Source organism: Ambystoma mexicanum, chromosome 13 (assembly GCF_040938575.1).
Source record: "Ambystoma mexicanum isolate Mex_15411 chromosome 13, UKY_AmexF1_1, whole genome shotgun sequence".
Classification (NCBI taxonomy): Eukaryota; Metazoa; Chordata; class Amphibia; order Caudata; family Ambystomatidae; genus Ambystoma; species Ambystoma mexicanum.
In genome coordinates this window covers 698,281,834-698,302,363 of record NC_090938.1, presented here as the reverse complement: position 1 = coordinate 698,302,363, position 20,530 = coordinate 698,281,834, and the positions used below count along the sequence as shown (strand labels likewise).

General features: G+C 47.4%; 1 protein-coding gene across 2 annotated transcripts in view; it reads right to left on the bottom strand.

The window, feature by feature from the left end:
• The window catches only part of THRA (thyroid hormone receptor alpha), a 946,869-nt gene that overhangs the window by 179,336 nt on the left and 747,003 nt on the right, over positions 1 to 20,530 (bottom strand). For both annotated transcript variants that reach the window (XM_069634782.1, XM_069634783.1), the window contains exon 4: positions 7,534 to 7,595. In XM_069634782.1, coding sequence (XP_069490883.1) covers positions 7,534 to 7,595 — 62 coding nt within the window. The remainder of the gene's footprint in view (positions 1 to 7,533; positions 7,596 to 20,530) is intronic.

The following is a 20,530-nucleotide window of genomic DNA, read 5'->3' as shown; positions in this document are numbered from 1 at the left end:
GTGGGTTTTTAGGGGTGGGAAACCGGGATTTGGGAGGGGGAGACCCTCCACCCCCCAAACAAAACGTATGTTTTTAGTTCTAAAATGTTCGGCATAAGTGCATTCAATATAAAATGTCTCGTTATAAAGACATCGAACAGCCAGATTATCCATTAGGCCCCATAGGAACCGGCCTATGGGCCCCACTCCTTAAGCACCGGCTTATGGGCCCCACTCCTTAAGCACCGGCCTATGGGCCCCACTCCTTTTAGGGGCCCACGCGACAAAGGATCAAAATAAAGCGGTGCAGAAAATGTAAAGCGTATTAGGAGATCATGTGCGAGGGGGGTCCGATATTTCGACTGCCTATGGGCCCCCACAGGGTTTAATCCGGCACTGGCTGCAGTCACAACAAGGTTGCGCTAGTATGGACCCATTATCAGCAACTACAAACTGCTACAGCAGGGGGTGTGGGGGCAGTGTAAAGAGCATCCTGGCCACACACCACAGTGCCAAACTACAGCATGGAGTGGCCTTGGCAGACAGCGCCAAGCCACCCACAGCAATAAGATTCATGGGCGCACACCAGAGTGGCGATGGCGGGCCAAGGGCAGCCTGGCCACACGATGCATCAGCCTGCTGGCACATCCAGGAGTAAGGCGGTGCCAGCGCGCACAGCTTCCGAAAGCAGCCGGGTCATATCGCGGAGTGGAGACTGGACACAGCAGCTGAAAGCAGCCTGGGCACACGCTGCGGAGGGCAGAGCGCCCTATCACACACCACAGCAGAGAGGCGCCTTGGCACACACTGCAGGAGAGAGCAGTCTGGGTGCACACCACAGCCCTGAGTGGCTTATTGGGGGCTCACAATGGGAGGTGAGGGGGGACCTGCTCACGCCCAGATCAGTGGTGTGGTTACATCGCACCTTCACCACATGGGCAGTACATCAAGAACACATCGTGCAACAGTGAGACCCCATTGTGTTCCTTGAGACTGCTCTCGCATTTGGTACTGTCCAGGTCCATGACAAAATGCATGTCATGCCGTCCCCCTCACACAGTGGAGTGTGGATCTCTTGTAAGTTACGCCTCTTGCGCAGTGTGGCCTGCTCCGCCTCCAGCGCTGCGTGGCCCGCTACACCTCTTGGACTGCGTGGCTTGCTCTGCCTCCTGCGCAGAGTGGCCCGCTCTCCCTCTTGCGCAGGGTGGCCCGATCCGCCTCCTGCGCAGCCTCCTACGCAGAGTGGTCCGCTCAGCCTCCTGCACAGAGTGGCCCGCTCAGCCTCTTGCGCAGCGTGGCCCGCTCCGTCTCCTGCGCAGTGGCCTGCTTCGCCTCCTGCGAAGAGTGGCCTGCTCCGCCTCCTGCGCAGCGTGGCCCGCTCCCGCCTCTTGCGCAGAGTGGCCCGCTCAGCCTCTTGCGCAGCGTGGCCCGCTCCGTCTCCTGCGCAGTGGCCTGCTCCGCCTCTTGAGCAGCGTGGCCCGCTCTGCCTCTTGCGCAGAGTGGCCCGCTCAGCCTCTTGCGCAGCGTGGCCCGCTCCGTCTCCTGCGCAGCGTGGCCCGCTCCGTCTCTTGAGCAGCGTGGCCCACTCCGCCTCCTGCGCAGTGGCCCACTCCGCCTCCTGCGCAGAGTGGCCCGCTCCACCTCCTGCGCAGAGTGGCCCGCTCCGCCTCCTGCGCAGAGTGGCCCGCTCCGCCACCTGCGCAGCGTGGCCCGCTCCCGCCTCCTGCGCAGCGTGGCCCGCTTCCGCCTCTTGCGCAGCGTGGCCCGCTCCCACCTCTTGCTCAGTAAGGCCCTCAAGCAGTGCCAGGAAGGGAGCGAGTTATTCCATCTGCCCCTTATGTTGCCCTATGATTTGTGCATTTTGGGGTCATTTTCTGTAGGTGATGGTACTCTGCTACGAAGCTAGGCCTCTTGGGACTGGCCTAGCATCCCTTGTGTTCTGTAGAATGACACTTCCTGCTTTTAGGGGGATGTGCAATGTGTACCCGAAGGCTGATTTATCAATGTGGGCGGCCCAAAGCTCACTGGCCATAGGCAGTCATTACCTAGGTAGTGCAAGACCCCTCGAGCGGGGTCACAGGGGCTTTATGGACCAAGGATCCGCTTTTCTGATGGGAAACATGCTGCCATATCTGGTTGTGATTATGCTGTATTGCCATAGAAGCCATGGGGCTTTGAGTGATCTCAGCGGGTCTTTATATGTTAGAACGAATAGCCAGAATGAATGTAAATTATGTTATGAATGAAAAGATGAAATAAGCGTTTTATTTTGATGTTAAATGTGCTCCTATTTTGATTTAGCTGTACTGCTAATGAACTATACATGTAGACTGATGAATTGAAGTATATACAAGTTGGTCAATGTAAATGTTTTACTGTTGTAGAAGTTCTTATGAACTAAAAACAACAATAAATAAATAAACATGTGTTTTTTTATCACCCTCGGGGAATGCAATTCTAAAATATAGTTTAAGCATGTCATTACTTAACCAGGCCAGCTTCATACATGATGTGTGTGTTGCGGGAATCCTCAGGTAGCCTTCGCTCGGCTAGACCAGGCAAGCAACATCTAGGAGCTCCCCCTGTGGGGCAGGGAGTGGGGGTTGAGGTGTGGAGGATTTAATGGGGCACAATCATGAGGACCTTGCCCACCCTCCTCAGACGAGGCTGCATGCACCCCGACATTATCTAATCCATGCGGGAGACGGCAGTCCAGTCCTGGTTTGAATTTGCATTCTAGAACTTGCAGTCCTGGATTTCCCCTTCATAAATACAGGACTGCAAGTCCCAGAATGCAAAGGTAAAACCAGAGCGCGACTAGCATCTCCCAAATGGAATGGATAATGCTGCCACTTATGAGGCTGTACGAAGACCCAGATAGCAGAGGTTACCCGAGTATATGCTGAGGCTGGAAGTAGGAGAGGATGGGGGGGGGTGCTGGCTTCCCCAGGCACAGAGTGGAAAACCGGTCAGTTTATGAACTGATTAGCCTTAATGAACAAAGGTGGGTGGGCACATGTGCAGGGGACTTCAGTGTGTGGGGCCACTCCCATGTAAGATTCTCAAGCTTGAAGTGTAAGGACAGCGTTGCCTCGTTCGCCGGGTTCGTGAGACTGGTTGGCGGATTTAATGGTCGCCTGGTGGACAAACCGCGAGCGGGCCCCTGTGCCCTGCCCCGCCCCTTTCCTTCCCAGTCCCTCTCTGAGACACAGGCCACAAGGCCCTATCTGCTGTGACTCCAGCCAGTGGCATCCATTCCCATAAAATAAATGTCAGTGAGGAAGGAACACAAAGGACACCTTCTGCCGCAGCATTCCCTGTGTTAAACGAACCAGTGGTGAAGTGGTTAAGTGCATTCATTACGGTCATGAGAGGCCCGTGTTCGGATCCCGCCTGCAACACAAAACTGCAAAGGGATGGTAAGGAAATCCACCACCCCTCCCCCCTTTTGTATTTAAATAGCATGCAACAGCTTCTCACTGTTTTGTTTGAGATCATCTTAACACATTTTACAGTGGGGCTCTTGCTTTTGCATTGGGAAATATTCTAGCTGTTTTGAAACTGTTCTTCATGATTTCCACAGGCAATCCGTTAATAAAACAGCTTGTAACAGTAACAAGTTGGCGCTGCATGGCGCTACATCATTTACTTAAAACCCGCAGCAATGGCTATCAGGCCGCAGGTGGTGATAGAATGGTAAAAGAGTGGGGGCCAGTAGGATCATTGAGGCACCTTGAGGGGCAAAAACAGAAGTGTCGCTTCAGTTGGTCCACAAACCACTTGTTGGCAGTCTTGGCAGCCGACTTTCCTACCAGTTTGGCCCCCCAAAAAACAAATGCGCTGCACAGATGCTTAAAGTGTCCTTTGCAGTGGCTGTCCAGGCTCTTTTGGCTGGGGGGGAGGGCCCAAGAGGGACATTGACTTATGCAGGGGCGGCATGAAGTATGAGCGCACACACACATAATGATCATAGTTTATATATGGGGTGGCACCCCGGGTGGCCAATCAGAAAAGTTGCAAACTGAATTGCTTTTATGGGCTCCCAATGTATATACATTATGGAAATGGGTCAAGCAAAAAGAATGTGAGATGTTTATTTTGCTCATCCTGAATAAAGGTTTTCACGTATATGCCAAGCGAAGTTTATGTTGTGTGCTATATGAATGGGCAGTATATTATTTAGTAACAAGGTAGCTCAGTGGGTTGAGCACTTGTTTCCATTGGCAGGGGCTGGGAGCGGGTGTGTGTGATTGAGTGAGAGCTGCAGGTCAAAGATTCTAATACTGGCAAGGCCAACTCGGCCTTTCATCCTTCCGAGGTCGATAAATCAGTGCCAACTTAAGTAGGGTGATTATTGTAGGTGAATATGTTCTATGTATAGTGGTTTGGTCAAGCGCTGTTTACATAACCAATAATTATAATTAACTTGAGTTTAGTGACTCTTGAGAGTGCATAACAAAAGTTGAAAAACTGAATTGCTTTTATGGGCTTCCAATGTTGGTAGATCAGGCACAATGAGATTCCATGATTTGCCCAGGATTAAACACTTTGTTTAAGTAGCGAAACCAGGATTCTGTTCCAGGTGGAGATGTAAGTACTTGACCACATATCTTCCCAGGTATACTTAAAATCAGTATTTTTAAGGCTTGCTGGTAATCAAAAGGGTAAATAATTGTCTAGTGATGCCTTGAAAAGTGCACAATCACATAATAAATTCACCAGACAATATATATACATATAGAAACAGGTCAAGCAAAAGAATGTGCTTCTACATTTGTTTTGCCCATCCTGTATACCAGGTTTTCCTGTGTAAACCAAGAGAATTTTGTGGTGTGCAATATATGAATGGACACTTTATTGACATCTTCTCATTGCATTATTTTATTAAGATTAGCTTGCAATTGTGTTTTTACTTCACTTATTGCACAAGAATCTCTATAAAGGAATGGTTTGTATTTTTTGCACAATACTGAATTTGTTGTACTGTGACATGTGTAGTTATTAAAGACATATTTCGACAAGGTGTTGTACTTTTGTGAAACATTTCCACAGTTGTAATTACAAACATTGGATCCAACTAGTTTTCTTAGAGCAATTTTTCTAGGAAATTGCGTGGTCTTCATAAACTGTAATTCTCGTTCGCCCTTCGCCTTGAAACAAAGCCTGCTGAGGAGGACCTGCTGTTTCCAGTTAGTCAGACACCTAGACACAGGTAACTGTAATAAAGACAACTTTATAAAAAAATAGCTTTTGTCCCTGAAGTTCCCCATTGTGCACTCGTGGCCACAATTAACTCCGCCCACCCAAAGCTCCAGCTCCTTGACCCGCCCACCTAGGGCCCTGTGTCAGGTGCTGCCCACGGGGCCCTTTGCCTGAAATCTGCCACTGGTTGGCTTGTGGCTGCCAGCGCTGGGAAGGACTGTCTGCCTGAACCAAACTTCCTACACAATGGAGCACCGATGACCCTTATCCCTCACACCACGGGCTAACAAGACTGCCTAGAAAGCAACTTGTGTGCCAGTCCATAGCGCCTAGAAAACCTGGCCCAGTGGACCCAAGTCAGCCCCTGGAAAGGGAGAATAAGTCATTGTGAACACCTGCAGGACACTTCTCCCAATTACAACTCTCCCCCAAACAGTCGAAGAGAAACAAAAACGGGCATACCCCTACGGAAAGCCCCTGCGAGCAATTACTGGATGCTGTGACGGCATGGGATGTGTTGTGTGAAGGCATGGGGATGGGATGTGTCATGGCAGGGGGATGTGTTGCGTGACGGCATGGGGGTGTGCTGCGTGACGGCATAGGGATGTGGGACGCATGGGGATTGTGTGACGGGATGGGATGTGTGACGGCATGGGGGTGTGTTGTGTGACAGCATGGGATGCGTGACGGCATGGGGATTGTGTGACGGCATGGGGATGGGATGCGTGACGGCATGGGGATGGGATGTGTGACGGCATGGGGATGGGATGTGTGACGGCATGGGGATGCGTGGCAGCATGGGGATGTGTTGTGTGGAGGCAGGGGGATGCGTGATGGCATGGGGATTGTGCGACGGCATGGGGATGCGTGACGGCATGGGGATTGTGTGACGGCATGGGGATTGTGTGACGGCATGGGGATTGTGTGACGGCATGGGGATGCGCGACGGCATGGGAATTGTGTGACGGCATGGGGTTGCGTGACGGCATGGGGATGCGTGACGGCATGGGGATGCGTGACGGCATGGGGATTGTGTGACGGCATGGGGATGGGATGCGTGACAGCATGGGGATGGGATGCGTGACAGCATGGGGATGGGATGCGTGATGGCATGGGGATGGGATGTGTGATGGCATGGGGATGCGTGGCAGCATGGGGATGTGTTGTGTGGAGGCAGGGGGATGCGTGACGGCATAGGGATGTGGGACACATGGGGATTGTGTGACGGGATGGGATGTGTGACAGCATGGGGATGCGTGACGGCATGGGGATTGTGTGACGGAATGGGGATTGTGTGACGGCATGGGATGCGTGACGGGATGGGATGTGTGACGGCATGGGGATGGGATGTGTGACGGCATGGGGATGCGTGGCAGCATGGGGATGTGTTGTGTGGAGGCAGGGGGATGCGTGACGGCATGGGGACTGTGTGACGGCATGGGGATTGTGTGACGGCATGGGGATTGTGTGACGGCATGGGGATGCGTGACGGCATGGGGATTGTGTGACGGCATGGGGATTGTGTGACGGCATGGGGATGGGATGCGTGACGGCATGGGGATGGGATGTGTGACGGCATGGGGATGCGTGGCAGCATGGGGATGTGTTGTGTGGAGGCAGGGGGATGCGTGACGGCATAGGGATGTGTGATGGCATGGGGGGTGTTGCATGATGGCCTGGGGCTTATGTGACGGCATGGGGTTTGTGTGACGGCATGGGGATTGTGTGACGGCATGGGGATTGTGTGACGGCATGGGTGGTGTTGCATGATGGCATGGGGCTTATGTGACGGCATGGGGTTTGTGTGACGGCATGGGGATTGTGTGACGGCATGGGGATTGTGTGACGGCATGGGTGGTGTTGCATGATGGCATGGGGCTTATGTGACAGCATGGGGTTTGTGTGACGGCATGGGGATTGTGTGACGGCATGGGGTTGCTGTGGGCTTTTTCATCGTGGATGGAACTGCTTGCAGACAGCTGGACCTGCCATTCTGCTCAGATGTCTGCTCCAGCAAATAGACTCGGGTGCTTTTGTCATGTTTTGACATTTCTTTTTGAGATTAACATGTCTTCGTCATAGGAAACCATGTTGACTGCAATCCCATTGACTTCACTGGAACGGGAGAGGATACTTTACAGGGGGTCGGTCCCCTTTTCGTTGCGTTTTCCCCTCTAATCTCTTTGGTAGTTAATAAATATACTTGTATATCTGTATGACTTGGTGTGGACAGCAGCAACACGTGTGGTTTTTGCGCTGGTGACCGGTTTCAGCTGCCATGGGGATCCCGCGATGTTACAGCATGGAGGGATCTGGGGCGGGGCTACTCTGCAAACGCAGGCCTCTCCTTACCTGACATGCTGTTCTTTAGCAAACATTGGCTGTTCTTTCTCTTGCGCTTTCCATCAAGCCACCTGGAGGGGTCAAGAAAAGAGGAGGTTAGGACGTCTTGCAGGGGCTAGAAAAGACAACACAGCGTGTCCATCAGAGGCCTTCAAAATAAGACACACCCGAGTTCCGTAAAGCAACTTTAAACACGCAAATAAATAAATAACGTTTAGATTTCCAATCTCCATTTGAAATTGCACTGTGAATCCCAGCCTCAGCCTGTTCTTTTTAATAACATTGTAAAGACGGCCCTATGTTCTTACATCGCCAGGTATTTTTAGCCGAGTTTTTTGCCAAACATTTTCAGCCGAAAAAACGAATGGAATTTTGTTTATATGGGGAAACACAAGTATGGCGGCAGACTCCCTTCACATCCATGCAGTAAGACCCAGTAAAGTCAATGGTGAGGGGTCATGGGAGTCAATGCAGAAACCCTGGGAGCTGGAGGCTGCAGAGTCCTGCAGGTGTAGTTCTCAACAAGTCTACCAAGGCAACACTTGTTGCTGCCATATAAACGGATTGCTGGCAAACAGCCCCCGGTTACAAGGCATGCTTTAACTTGATCTGGGCATAGTACGTGGGATAACAAAACTAACCAACACATCATGAACCAATGCATAAGACAATCCACAGGCTTCCAAGAGCTCACCTGGAGGGAACCTGTTATACCCCCCACGCAGTTTCCCAATTCACACCCAACGCAGGGCTAGCTACATCCCCGTTAGGTAAGCCGCCAGTAGCGCCTAGAGTCTATTTAGTCTCCAGGATGACATGCATCAGTGAGCTTGGTTTGTTAAAAGTCTGGTCCCTCCTTCTGCACCTACGGTTAATGTTACAGATGCTTAACTCTACCGCCGGCCACCCCACCCTCTGAACAGATGTCAAATGGTACACTTTGGCCCAAAGGAAAAGAAAGCAGTTCAACCTAAGCTCAGAAACTCGTAATCTCTTAAGTGCAGGATTTACAGGACTTGCTATGTAAATTAGAACACCTATTTACACACTCAGCACTTAAAGGGTTAACATGTAAATTGTATGGGTTTCCTAGTTATATATGGCAATACAAAACCTCAAACATATGTGAAAAAAAATGTCCCAGGGCATATTTTCTTCCAATAAAGCAAACGGTAGATTTTAACAGGAGGAATAAAGGGGAAAATGACTCCCTCATTGCACTGAAACAGAATTGGTGGTGTGTAGAGGCAGGGCACTATGTGAAAAAGGCCGAGCACTGGTAGACTCCACCGCTACCACTTGCCTATCCTAATCTTTCTATCCCATCCTGAAATAATATAACTTGTGCTTCACCTCCCGCCTTTTCAACCTTTGAACCTGAAAGGCGCTTCGAGACCACTGGGTAGAGCCAGTGATGAACAAAAATTGAAATAAATCAATTACTTACAAATTCTTCATCAAAATGGATTAACAGCTAAACTGATGCTGGCAAGATAGCTCACCAAGTGAAGCACTTGACCAAGGCAACTGTGTTCAACTTGCGTGGCACCGTTTCAAATCCTGGCAGGGCTTACTCAACCCTTCGTAATTCCAAAGCTGATACCATTGTTTACTATTAAATTGGGTCATAACATCTATAATTACAGAGTTTAGAAGCAGGAGGACTCTGTCATGAAGCACTTTACCAAAATTAGATTTGATTAGTCAGTGGAAAGTAACTTATGCATGCCAGTATTGCCTATGCGTTTGGAGGATTTCTTAAAATTGTAAACTACATGTCCATTGTTTTACATTAGTTTTCCACTGTCCCTCTACTAAACATATGATCTGTCGTATGCATGTCCATGTGTCTTTAAGAAATCCTTTCTACAGCAGTAACCTCTGTGAAGCTACCCCTGGCATCGGCAAACATGCTTGTTCACTCTTCAGGGTCAGACCCACAAGGCAGCTGCCGATGAATAGTTTCAAATAGGCTTTGTGATCATCCATTAAATCACCCATTGGTATTTTTGTGATTAAAACTGCTTCCATTTACAAGACTTCTTTTTAAAACCACTGTAGACAATATGGCACAGGAACGAGACACTAGTTTCCCGGCGGTTAGGGTGGGCGAGTGACTTTCACACAGGAACCTCTGATAAGGAAGGGTCTGTTCATTATGGTGTGGACCTGATTGCACTGGCTAGGGTTTTCAGTTTGCGATGGATGAATAGTTGACGTCACATTTTTTATAAAGAGAAGATTTGTGAAATAGTGGTTAGCTGGTGAAGAAGCACCCTGCTGACAGAAGCGGAATAGAAAAGGCTGCAAATGAGAACTGCAAGGGCGTTGAACATTGACCAACTATGGCATGTTGACTCAGTGGCGATGGGTCAAAAAATGAAGGACAGTGGTGGCAAACGCATATTAAAAAAGAGACATGTTGCCTATGGATACCTTCACATGTTTTGCAAGATGAACTGGTCCCTAAACTCACCCTGCTTTTAAGCCTGTGTTTAGTTAAAAAGGTACATGACCATACCCACATATTTTAATTTAAACAGAATCAGACAGTCATTTTACAATGGAAACTGAAACAAAAGCAGTATTTCGACTACTCAAAGTGCCTATCATTGCACAATCATTTGTAATCTCCCAACAACGCGTTCAGCAACAGCGTTCCTCTAAGATACATCAAAACAAATAGGCCCGTTTATTCTATATCCAAACAGTTACAGGATTTTTACAATACAATTTTTCAATCTAGAATTAAAAGATGTGTCAGCCGAGGGAGGTGGGGGGGGGGAGGTTTAGGACCAATGGACCGAACACGTTTCGGCCAAAAGCAGCTTTGTCAAAGACCATTCACAATATAACACACATTAAAGAGCGTGGCTTTTCCTGCGTGAATCACATGTGTTAGATCGGCCCATGACAGCGGGTGAAGCATGGCGGCCATCTTGAAATGGAGAGATTTCTCCAGGTTCAGAAACCTGTATTCAATATCCACTAGTCTGGCTCAATCCCCTCGCGTTAGGCTGATCCCATCACAATTCATCCTGCGCTACACATTAATTATTCAGAGCAATATTAGGCATAGATACTAAATAACCAGCAGACAGGTTCAAGCCCCCCAAATCATACCTTTATTGTATATGGTAAAAAGTTAGCCTTTAGTAACCATGAACAAAAAAATCAATTTTACATACAATTATTTTGGGATATTCCACGTCCAAGTAGTTGATCTGCTCTCATCCATAGATCTTAAAAATCCAAATCACAACGACCAAAGGCAACAACATATTTGAAAAATACACAGAAATATTTACTAGGGCCAATCCAGGCGTGGCGGCCTGGCGCTCTGTTCACAGAGAGAACTACACAGCTACACCTCACTGACAACGCCAAACAAGGCAACAACTGGGGTTGCCGGTGACAATATTTTTCAAAGGAGAACTGCCCAGCATTTGGGCACTGGACCACCCTGGTGGACGGGACCAGTCCGATATGCAATGGATGATTTTTCCTCGGGCAAGGCACAGTGAGCAAAAAAGTGTTTTGAAACTTTCCTGAGTGGACACTAACCCAGAGAACAGTTTATTCGCCTGTGTTCGTTCTCAGTCAAGGGGCTCCCATATTTTCGTATATATTCAAAGACAGACAATTTCAAAGAGGTCCAATATGAATTCAATCGGTACGACTCCTTCCCTAGCAGAGGAAGAATCGCTAATAACTATCTGGTTGGCCCTAAATCCAGCAGATCAATGCTCTGGCCAGAGTTTAATACTGTTTGTGTAACTCAATACTAATATCTAGTATAGCCTAGTGTAACAAATAACTGGAAATGACACCACGAGGAATTTTCTTTTCACACATTTTGTAAGTCAGGATAGTCAGGGTGTTTAAGGAGTCCCTGACAGTGCAAATGTCTCTTTCTTGTCAGACCTCTTCCCATGCAAGTTTCCAGGTGCCTCTTCTGGCTCTCCTTCACAGACTCATGGTTTCCGGCATCCTCTTTCTGTGCCCTGCCTTATGCGTTTTCTTTCACCTCCATACTTAAAGTCTTTGCCATTCTTTCTCTGCCATCTGGTGGGGCATTTTCACTATCTACTCATTTAAGGTGCCAATCCTTTCTTCTATGGTCTTTCCTGGGAACCACCATCTCCACCTGTATGTAGGTGACCACCGCAGGCTCCTTTTCCTGGAAATAGGGTGCCCCACTCACTCTCTTCTGTTCTGGGCTTAGGTTTGCCAGATGACCCCTTTTCCCTCTTACTGCTTTTCATATAGGATAAGGTGCCCGCTCACTCTCTTCTGGGCTTAGGTTTGCCACATGACCCCCTTCCCTCTTACTGCCCTTCCCAGAGGATATGGTGCTCTGCTCACACTCTACTGTTCTGTTCTCTGGTTTGCCAGATGACCTGTGTCCCTCTTACTGCTTTTCATAAAGGATAAGGTGCCTGCTCACCCTCTTCTGTTCTGGGCTTAGGTTTGCCAGATGACCCTCTTCCCTCTTAACGCCTTTCCTAAAGGATAAGGTGCCCGCTCACTCTCTTCTGTTCTGGGCTTAGGTTTTGCCAGATGACCCTCTTCCCTCTTATTGCCTTTCGCAGAGAATAAGGTGCCTGCTCACTCTCTTCTGTTCTGGGTTTAGGTTTGCCAGATGACCTTCTTACTGCCTTTCCCATAGGATAAGGTGCTCCGCTCACTCTCTACTGTTCTGGGTTTAGGTTTGCCAGATGACCCCCTTGCCTCTTACTGCAGTTCTTAGAGGATAAGGTACCTGCTCACTCTGTACTGCTCTGGGCTAAAGTCTGACAGGTGACCCTTGTCCCTCTTACTGCCTTTCATATAAGATAAAGTGCTCTGCTCCCTCTCTTCTGTTCTGGACTTAGGTTTGCCAGATGACCCTCTTCCCTGTTACTGTCCCTTTCTGCACAAATCTATCACTAAGAGGGTTTAATGTCCCATTAATTGACCTGTGCTTGGTTCCTCATTTATTGGCGACTCCAGTTGCATGACCCACTCTTCCCACTTCCCTTTGTTGTTTGGTTCCCTTTATCCCACTCAATGTATTGTTTTAACTCTCTCTCTCAATGCTGTCGCAGTCATGAATGGTCATCGAATCCAACAAGAACCTGAAGACATGCATTACTTGCCGTAATAGCATTTCTGTTGCTTGTTAATCTGCTTAGATTCACATGCTGTGCATATAGTCTGACATCTAGTGGTAATCGCGGAGTATTGCATCTTTCTTTCGAGCGACGCGTGCTACTTTTAGGGAACTGTATCGTTCCATGCATCCTGGGTATTATCACTTGCATTTGCATATAAAGATAGTTTCTAACCAATGATCTCTGCTCTTCCTTGCTCTCCCTTTCTTTCCAGACATCTTGCTGCCCCTGGATAACTCCCCGGCTGTAACATTGGAATCACTTTCAACTGAGATGATCGTAGCACGATGCTCACAATGCTTTATGTATCAAAGACACTATTTACGGGCCAGACTCTTATCATCAGTAACACTGTTGTCTACAACAGCCGCACTCCAATAATCAATGCTAACCTTGTTCATCGTGTAATTGATACTATTTATACTGTGCGCTCTCCTCCGCCCTGACTTTTCACTTTACTGTTGCATACCTGTTTTCATTTTCAAGTTTGGTTTTCAAACTCGCTGCCCATTATTGCTAAACCCTAGTCTTGCAGAAGCCGTTTATGGCTAGATGACTTTCGGTTAGGTGCGCTATACAAATTTCGAAATAAATACAAATAAATAAATAAATAAGTAAAAGGGCTTTTTGATCAGACCCGAGCGCGAAACACGTGCTGGTCCTTGTTTTTATTTATGACCAAAATGATGCACAATAGAAACGGAACCTTTTGTATTTTTGTATTATGCCCATTCTCTGAAAAATGTAAAGTGGCTTTTGCTCGGTTTGTGTACTTTCGTGAGCACCATTTGAAGGGTGCGCATCTCCTCCCACCACATATTCGCTGCGTGTACGTTTACCAGCGGACCCTCCCATTGCGCATTCACTGGAGGGTTCCATGCGATAATGTCCCCGTAAAAATGCTGCCATGCCAAAAATTCACTGAAAAATTGCTGTTTTTTGTAGAGACATTATTACATGGAACATGCGGGGGACACCCCTGCAACCCCCGCTTCCCCGGTCCCTATATATTTGGTCACCTATATAAAGTTGCCACAAACTTTTCCCAGCAACATTATCTATAGCGACCATATATATAGGGACATTATTACCAGATACCCCCTGGACATAAGCTTATTAGCCGGCCCTCATCTCCTCCTCCTCCTCCTAGGGTAACCTCCCCAGCATGCCCCTTCCCCATCTCTTAGGAGTTATTATCCTCTACTCTTTCCTTCCAGCACCGCTTCTCCGCTATGCTCCTCCATGGCAGGCTCCTCCTTGCCTCTTCACCACTTCCCCCATTTTGCACCCTCTCATTTCCACCTGTATTGCCTCTCCTCAATTCAGCTTCTTCGTCGGCTCTACGGGTGCTACAATCTGCCCCTATTTCCACTTTAGGGTCTTCCCTTTGTAGATACCCCTTCCGCACCACAGCCCTTGACTCCAACTCCAAGACTTACTGTCTGTCTCCCTTCCAGTTAGGGTGACCAGATTTAAAAAGTAAAAAACCGGGTCAGGGCAACAAACATAAAAGTAGGACTCTTGACTGTGGTTGTTAAGGCACTACACTTTAGTAGCGGTTGGAGGAAAAGGAGGTTTAAGTGTTACTGGTGGAATAAATACACATTATAATTAATTTATCACAAACTATCTGAATTCGTACAATGCAGCATTTCTTCTGTGTGAGATTGTGCCTTCCTGCCTACCAGCTAGGGAGACCTACGACCAAAAACTGGGACCACTTTAATATTTTCAAATGGAAAAATAATCTTGAGAAAGGGGGACAGAGCACCCAATTCCGGGACAGTCCCACTCCTCTCGCTCTTACAATATGGCTGCTCTTCTGTTCACCCGGTCTTACAGACTGCCTTCCCCTCTTCTTCCCAGGCCACCAGGGCAAAAATTGCCATTGTGCAAAAAATATACATTTTCCCTGCATTAGTGCTAATAAGGAATGGTATTAGCACTAGGGCAAACTTTGCCCTGGTTAAAAAAAAAACGCATTGAAAATATATCTTTTTTGCACTCGGGCAATTTTTTTCCCTGGTGCTTTTACCCTGCCAAACTGCACTTGATATGGTGCAATAGATTTCTAATGTGGCCCAGTGTTTTAAAAAATAGGGCAAACTTTGCCCTAGTGCCAATACCGTGCAAACTGTGCACTTGCACCGGTGCAACATTTCTGTAATCTGGCCCCAGGTTTCTCCTTAGTGTGGGGAAAGGAGGGGGAGTATGTTCTGGGTCTCCTGTTACTGTTTTGTGAAGAGCTATCCATCATCTCATCTCTCCAGATGTCAGCTGGGGGCCTCTATCACCGTCCTCTCTGGGGTGTGAGAAGGACTTGCGTGGGGTGCTGGCGTCTATTTCCATGGTCTTCCTGAGCCTGGACCAGCAATTGGGTTTCCTGTATCCAGTGCAGATTGTTGGGTTGCGAGAAGATGGCATTGTAGGAGATGCAGTCCCTCTTAGTTTGCTTTGGCAGAAGGGTCTGTGGGATGCGGCCCTGAGGCACGCCTTCCAGCATCCTCCCTGGTTTAGATGACACTGGAATTCATCCTCCCTGGTTTAGATGACACTGGATTTCATCCTCCCTGATTTAGATGGCACTGGAATTCATCCTCCCTGGTTAAGATGACACTGGAATTCATCCTCCCTGGTTTGGATGGCACTGGAATTCATCCGCCCTGGTTTAAAGGACACTGGAATTAATCCTCCCCGGTTAAGATGACACTGGAATTCATCCTCCCTGGTTTGGATGGCACTGGAATTCATCCTCCCTGGTTTGGATGACACTGGAATTCATCCGCCCTGGTTTGGATGGCACTGGAATTCATCCGCCCTGGTTTGGATGGCACTGGAATTCATCCGCCCTGGTTTAAAGGACACTGGAATTCATCCTCGCTGGTTAAGATGACACTGGAATTCATCCTCCCTGGTTTGGATGGCACTGGAATTCATCCGCCCTGGTTTAAAGGACACTGGAATTCATCCTCCCTGGTTAAGATGACACTGGAATTCATCCTCCCTGGTTTGGATGGCACTGGAATTCATCCGCCCTGGTTTGGATGGCACTGGAATTCATCCGCCCTGGTTTAAAGGACACTGGAATTCATCCTCCCTGGTTAAGATGACACTGGAATTCATCCTCCCTGGTTTGGATGGCACTGGAATTCATCCACCCTGGTTTAAAGGACACTGGAATTCATCCTCCCTGGTTAAGATGACACTGGAATTCATCCTCCCTGGTTTAGATGACACTGGAATTGTTTAGATGACACTCGAATTCATCCACCCTGGTTTAGATGACACTGGAATTCACCCTCCCTGGTTTAGATGATATTGGAATTCATCCTTCCAGGCTTAGATGACACGAATTCATCCGCCCTGGTTTAGAGGACACTGGAATTCATCCTCCCTGGTTTAGATGACACTGGAATTGTTTAGATGACACTGGAATTCATCCGCCCTGGTTTAGATGACACTGGAATTCACCCTCCCTGCTTTAGATGATATTGGAATTCATCCTTCCAGGCTTAGATGACACTGGAATTCACCCTCCCTGGTTTAGATGATATTGGAATTCACCCTCCCTGGTTTAGATGATATTGGAATTCATCCTTCCAGGCTTAGATGACACGAATTCATCCGCCCTGGTTTAGAGGACACTGGAATTCATCCTCCCTGGTTTAGATGACACTGGAATTGTTTAGATGACACTGGAATTCATCCGCCCTGGTTTAGATGACACTGGAATTCACCCTCCCTGGTTTAGATGATATTGGAATTCATCCTTCCAGGCTTAGATGACACTGGAATTCATCCGCCCTGGTTTAGAGGACACTGGAATTCATCCTCCCTGGTTTAGATGACACTGGAATTGTTTAGATGACACTGGAATTCATCCGCCCTGGTTTAGATGACACTGGAATTCACCCTCCCTGGTTTAGATGATATTGGAATTCATCCTTCCAGGCTTAGATGACACTGGAATTCATCCGCCCTGGTTTAGAGGACACTGGAATTCATCCTCCCTGGTTTAGATGACACTGGAATTGTTTAGATGACACTGGAATTCATCCGCCCTGGTTTAGATGACACTGGAATTCACCCTCCCTGGTTTAGATGATATTGGAATTCATCCTTCCAGGCTTAGATGACACTGGAATTCATCCGCCCTGGTTTAGAGGACACTGGAATTCATCCGCCCTTGTTTAGATGACACGGGAATTCATCCTCCCTGGTTTAGATGACACTGGAATTTCGGCAGTTTACCATCTCAGCTCCCTTGAGGAGAATAATATTAGCCATAGTTCCTCCTTGTTTGATATATCATCCAGACTCAGGTAGTTTGGGCGTAAAACAAGCTCTCTAGAAGCCAGTCCAGGTTTTCCCTCTGTAAGATAGGGGAACTCTGGGAGTTGTAGTCCCTGCCTGTTTGTTCTAATAATAATAATAATAATAATCTGTCTGCATGGTCCAGGAAACCTGGCCTTGGGATATGATTGTAAACGCCTTTCCTGGCTTCAGGGTCCCAGAATGTTATTCCCAGGTCCATGTGGTGTTGACTGCAGGATAGGGTGACCAGATTTTCAAGACAAAAGAACGGGTCGCCCAGCAACATAAAAGTAGGACAAACGCACTCCCCTGACCCTTGAACCCCCCTCCCCCCCACCCCACTGTATCTGCATACAAATAGTGCGCTCATGACTGTTGATAAAAGCCCAAAAATAAGAAGCATGATCTATATTTTTTTAGTAAAACTGATTGATGTTCTTTAATGTTATAGGTCTACAACGAACTTGACTGCGGTTGATATTAAGTGTGAAAAGTTCAGCATCTCAACTATAACGCACTTTAATTGAAACATAGAGGCAAGTCAATACCAAAGGTGCTGTTGCTCTGCTTGTCATCACATGTCTTGTTATTAAGTAGCCTTTAGGCCTGTCTCTGTGTGTGTGGCACAAGCAGTTAATGCATACAGTGGGTACCTGGAAGGAAGGGGGTTTGAGCCGAACGTTCTGAAAATCTATTCTGTTTATTTAAAATCCAGGACTGTCGCCCTCCCTTACCCCAAAACCGGATGTGGTTTTACATAAACAAAAACTCTCGGGACAGAAGGACAGAGTGCCCAATTCCGGGACAGTCCCTGCTAAACGGGGACGTCTGGTCCCCCCCCCCTGCTGTGGGCATCACTTTGTCGCACTAGTCATGAGGGAAGTCCCAATTTCCAACCTTTAACATTCAGAGATGCTCCCACAAAATGTAATTCTGAAACTTTAAAGTACCCTATGAACAGCGTGAGTTTTTGTGGAAACAAAACCCCAAACTGGGAGTGCGCACGCCTGATGGATATTGGATCTGATATATAAGAGGTAATTGGAAAAAAATGGCTGCAGCCGTGTGGTAAGTTAGGTGATCTTCCACTGTCACCTATAATACATGCATGAACTTGGGGGTACTGACCTCACAGACTGCGCTCAAACAACCTTTATTTCACCTAACTGGTGATTTGTATTAGTTTAATTCAGTATTTGACAATCCAAAGAGTAACATGCAATATAATAGTAGTTCTGATCACAACAGTATTGAATTCATACTTAACACGAGTTTCAAACTAACAAGGTCTTCATCAGGGCGTCAAAACAAGCTGTTTAACTTCAACAATTACACCAGTTAAGTGAAATAAAGGTTGTTTGAGCGCAGTCTGTGAGGTCAGTACCCCCAAGTTCACCGTATGAACAGTGCCCTGCCCTGGCAAGATGAGACAGTGGCAGGCCAGAGTCACTGGGCAAATGCTTGCCTCTCGCTGCGCCGCTCTTAAAAACTAAGCCATTGTTAAAGCCACAACAAGAACCACAATGTGTTGTGTTAGCAAAAGCTCAGGAAAGTAAAGACAACCCCCTTTTTTGAAGTCCCAACACACTGTATGGACTGGAAAAAACCCAACCCTAATATTTAAGTCCTTCTATCGAGTAATTCCACTAAGCTAACCCATTTCCCTCCTCTCGCACCGCGCACCTTCGTAACTTAGCGGAAGGCACAGGCTCATTCCACACAATCCACCCTGTCAGGTCATAGTGTACCTCCACTGCACACATTCACACGGCATTTATACATGGGTGATTAGCAGGGCCTTGGCCACCCTCACATAACTTTAATGGCTGAAATGCACACCCGCATAACAGCACTTTGCATTTCTCCCAAATTCGGACTCCAGTTCCCCCCCGCTCCCGAGTGCTTTCAAACAGCGCTTTGGGACCATAATTATGGTGAAAGGCGCTATACAAATCACAAAAATGAATGAATTAAATGGCCACTAATCCTGAGGAGTGACTGGTAAGTTACATCTTCAGTGAGTTTAGGTCACTTATTTTGTACCAATGATTTTCTCATGCCAAAGGCTAAAGCAATCTCAGACGGGGCGTCTAGTAGGGAGTCACTGCTGACCTCCATGAGTGCACTTTAAGTAGAGAGGAGCAGTAGACTTCTTGCAAATGTCTTGAGTCAACAACAAGGCTGTGCCTACACCAGTCAAAACTAACCATAAGATACTCCAAAGCGTTGTCATTGTGGTGAAACATTTCAGGTGTCTGCAACCTTTAGCCTTTCAAATGTTTTGGACTACCACTCCCATCAGTCCTAGCCAGCATAGAGAATAGTGAGGAATCGTGGGAGTGGTAGTGTGCTCTAGCACCCTGAAGCATCGTTTGTGCTAGATGGAATTAGAAATAATGATCTCAGACCAAATAACTGGACAGACTCAAAGAATATGGCAAACTACTACTTTATTCTCATTTAATAAAGCAGGGAGAACTGACGCCATCAGACTGATGCATGCGCACTCACACCTTAGCTTGATTACATAGAGGTCTCATACCCCAATATGCGTCATCTATGACGTCGTTCTACATGGCAAATTATAAAACCTATTGAGGAAAGGGATTGGTTAAGGCACCATATCTACCTTTATGAATATGTACAAATGAAGACATCATTGGCTGCCCCTTGTCTGTAGGACGCGCCTCAAACGACGTCTAAATACATATAGTACTGATTATAGCAGACAAAAACCAGCAAATTGGTCTATGCAACATTGTATGTTAGGTTACCCCTTACACCCACTGATTGGGTGGCATGCTCTCCCAACCTTGGACTTTCAGCTTTTTAGCAGCACGTACGTGAAACGAAACCTAGGTGCTTTGAATTGCGTCAGATTACTCCCCATTCTCCCAATGAATCCATCATCCATCATCCTTCATCGATCAATGGGCCATAAGCCAAAGTCTTCAGGTTGTAGTTGTCCTTACAGCCTGCTCTGTGTCCTGGAACATTTGAGGGAGTGTGAGCACACCACTTTCTTTGTCTGAGGCTCTAATGAATAGCCCTTGCCTTCAACCTCTGGGTCACATGTGAAGAGACCATGACACTGTCCATTTCAGCCTCTTATTTACTGTTATTTGATTCAATTATGCAGGGTGATGTTGCTCCTCTTGGCCTCCAGAGACTTGCTCACTCCATCATACGTATACTTCATAAACTTATTGTCCAACACTTTGGCCGTTGCAGATGTTTTCTTCTTTAATTTAAGAGAAAGGTGCCCTTCGTTCATAGCTTATCCAGGTTAACTCCCCTTTTGCTTTGCAATTATTCCTTAAAAGAACATCCTTGATCCTAGGCCAACATAGCGTTCCATTTCTGCACACAGGGCTTTCCAGCCTCTCCTGATTCTGTAGCTTTGGTCTGTCTCGGAGGTAGCTTGGTTGAATTCGACATGAGCTAGCGTCCATTTTCCTATCATGGCCGTCCTTGCCACGTTATATATTCCTCTATAGCAAGCCTCTATATGTTTCCTTTCTACCTTGTGTTACTGCATA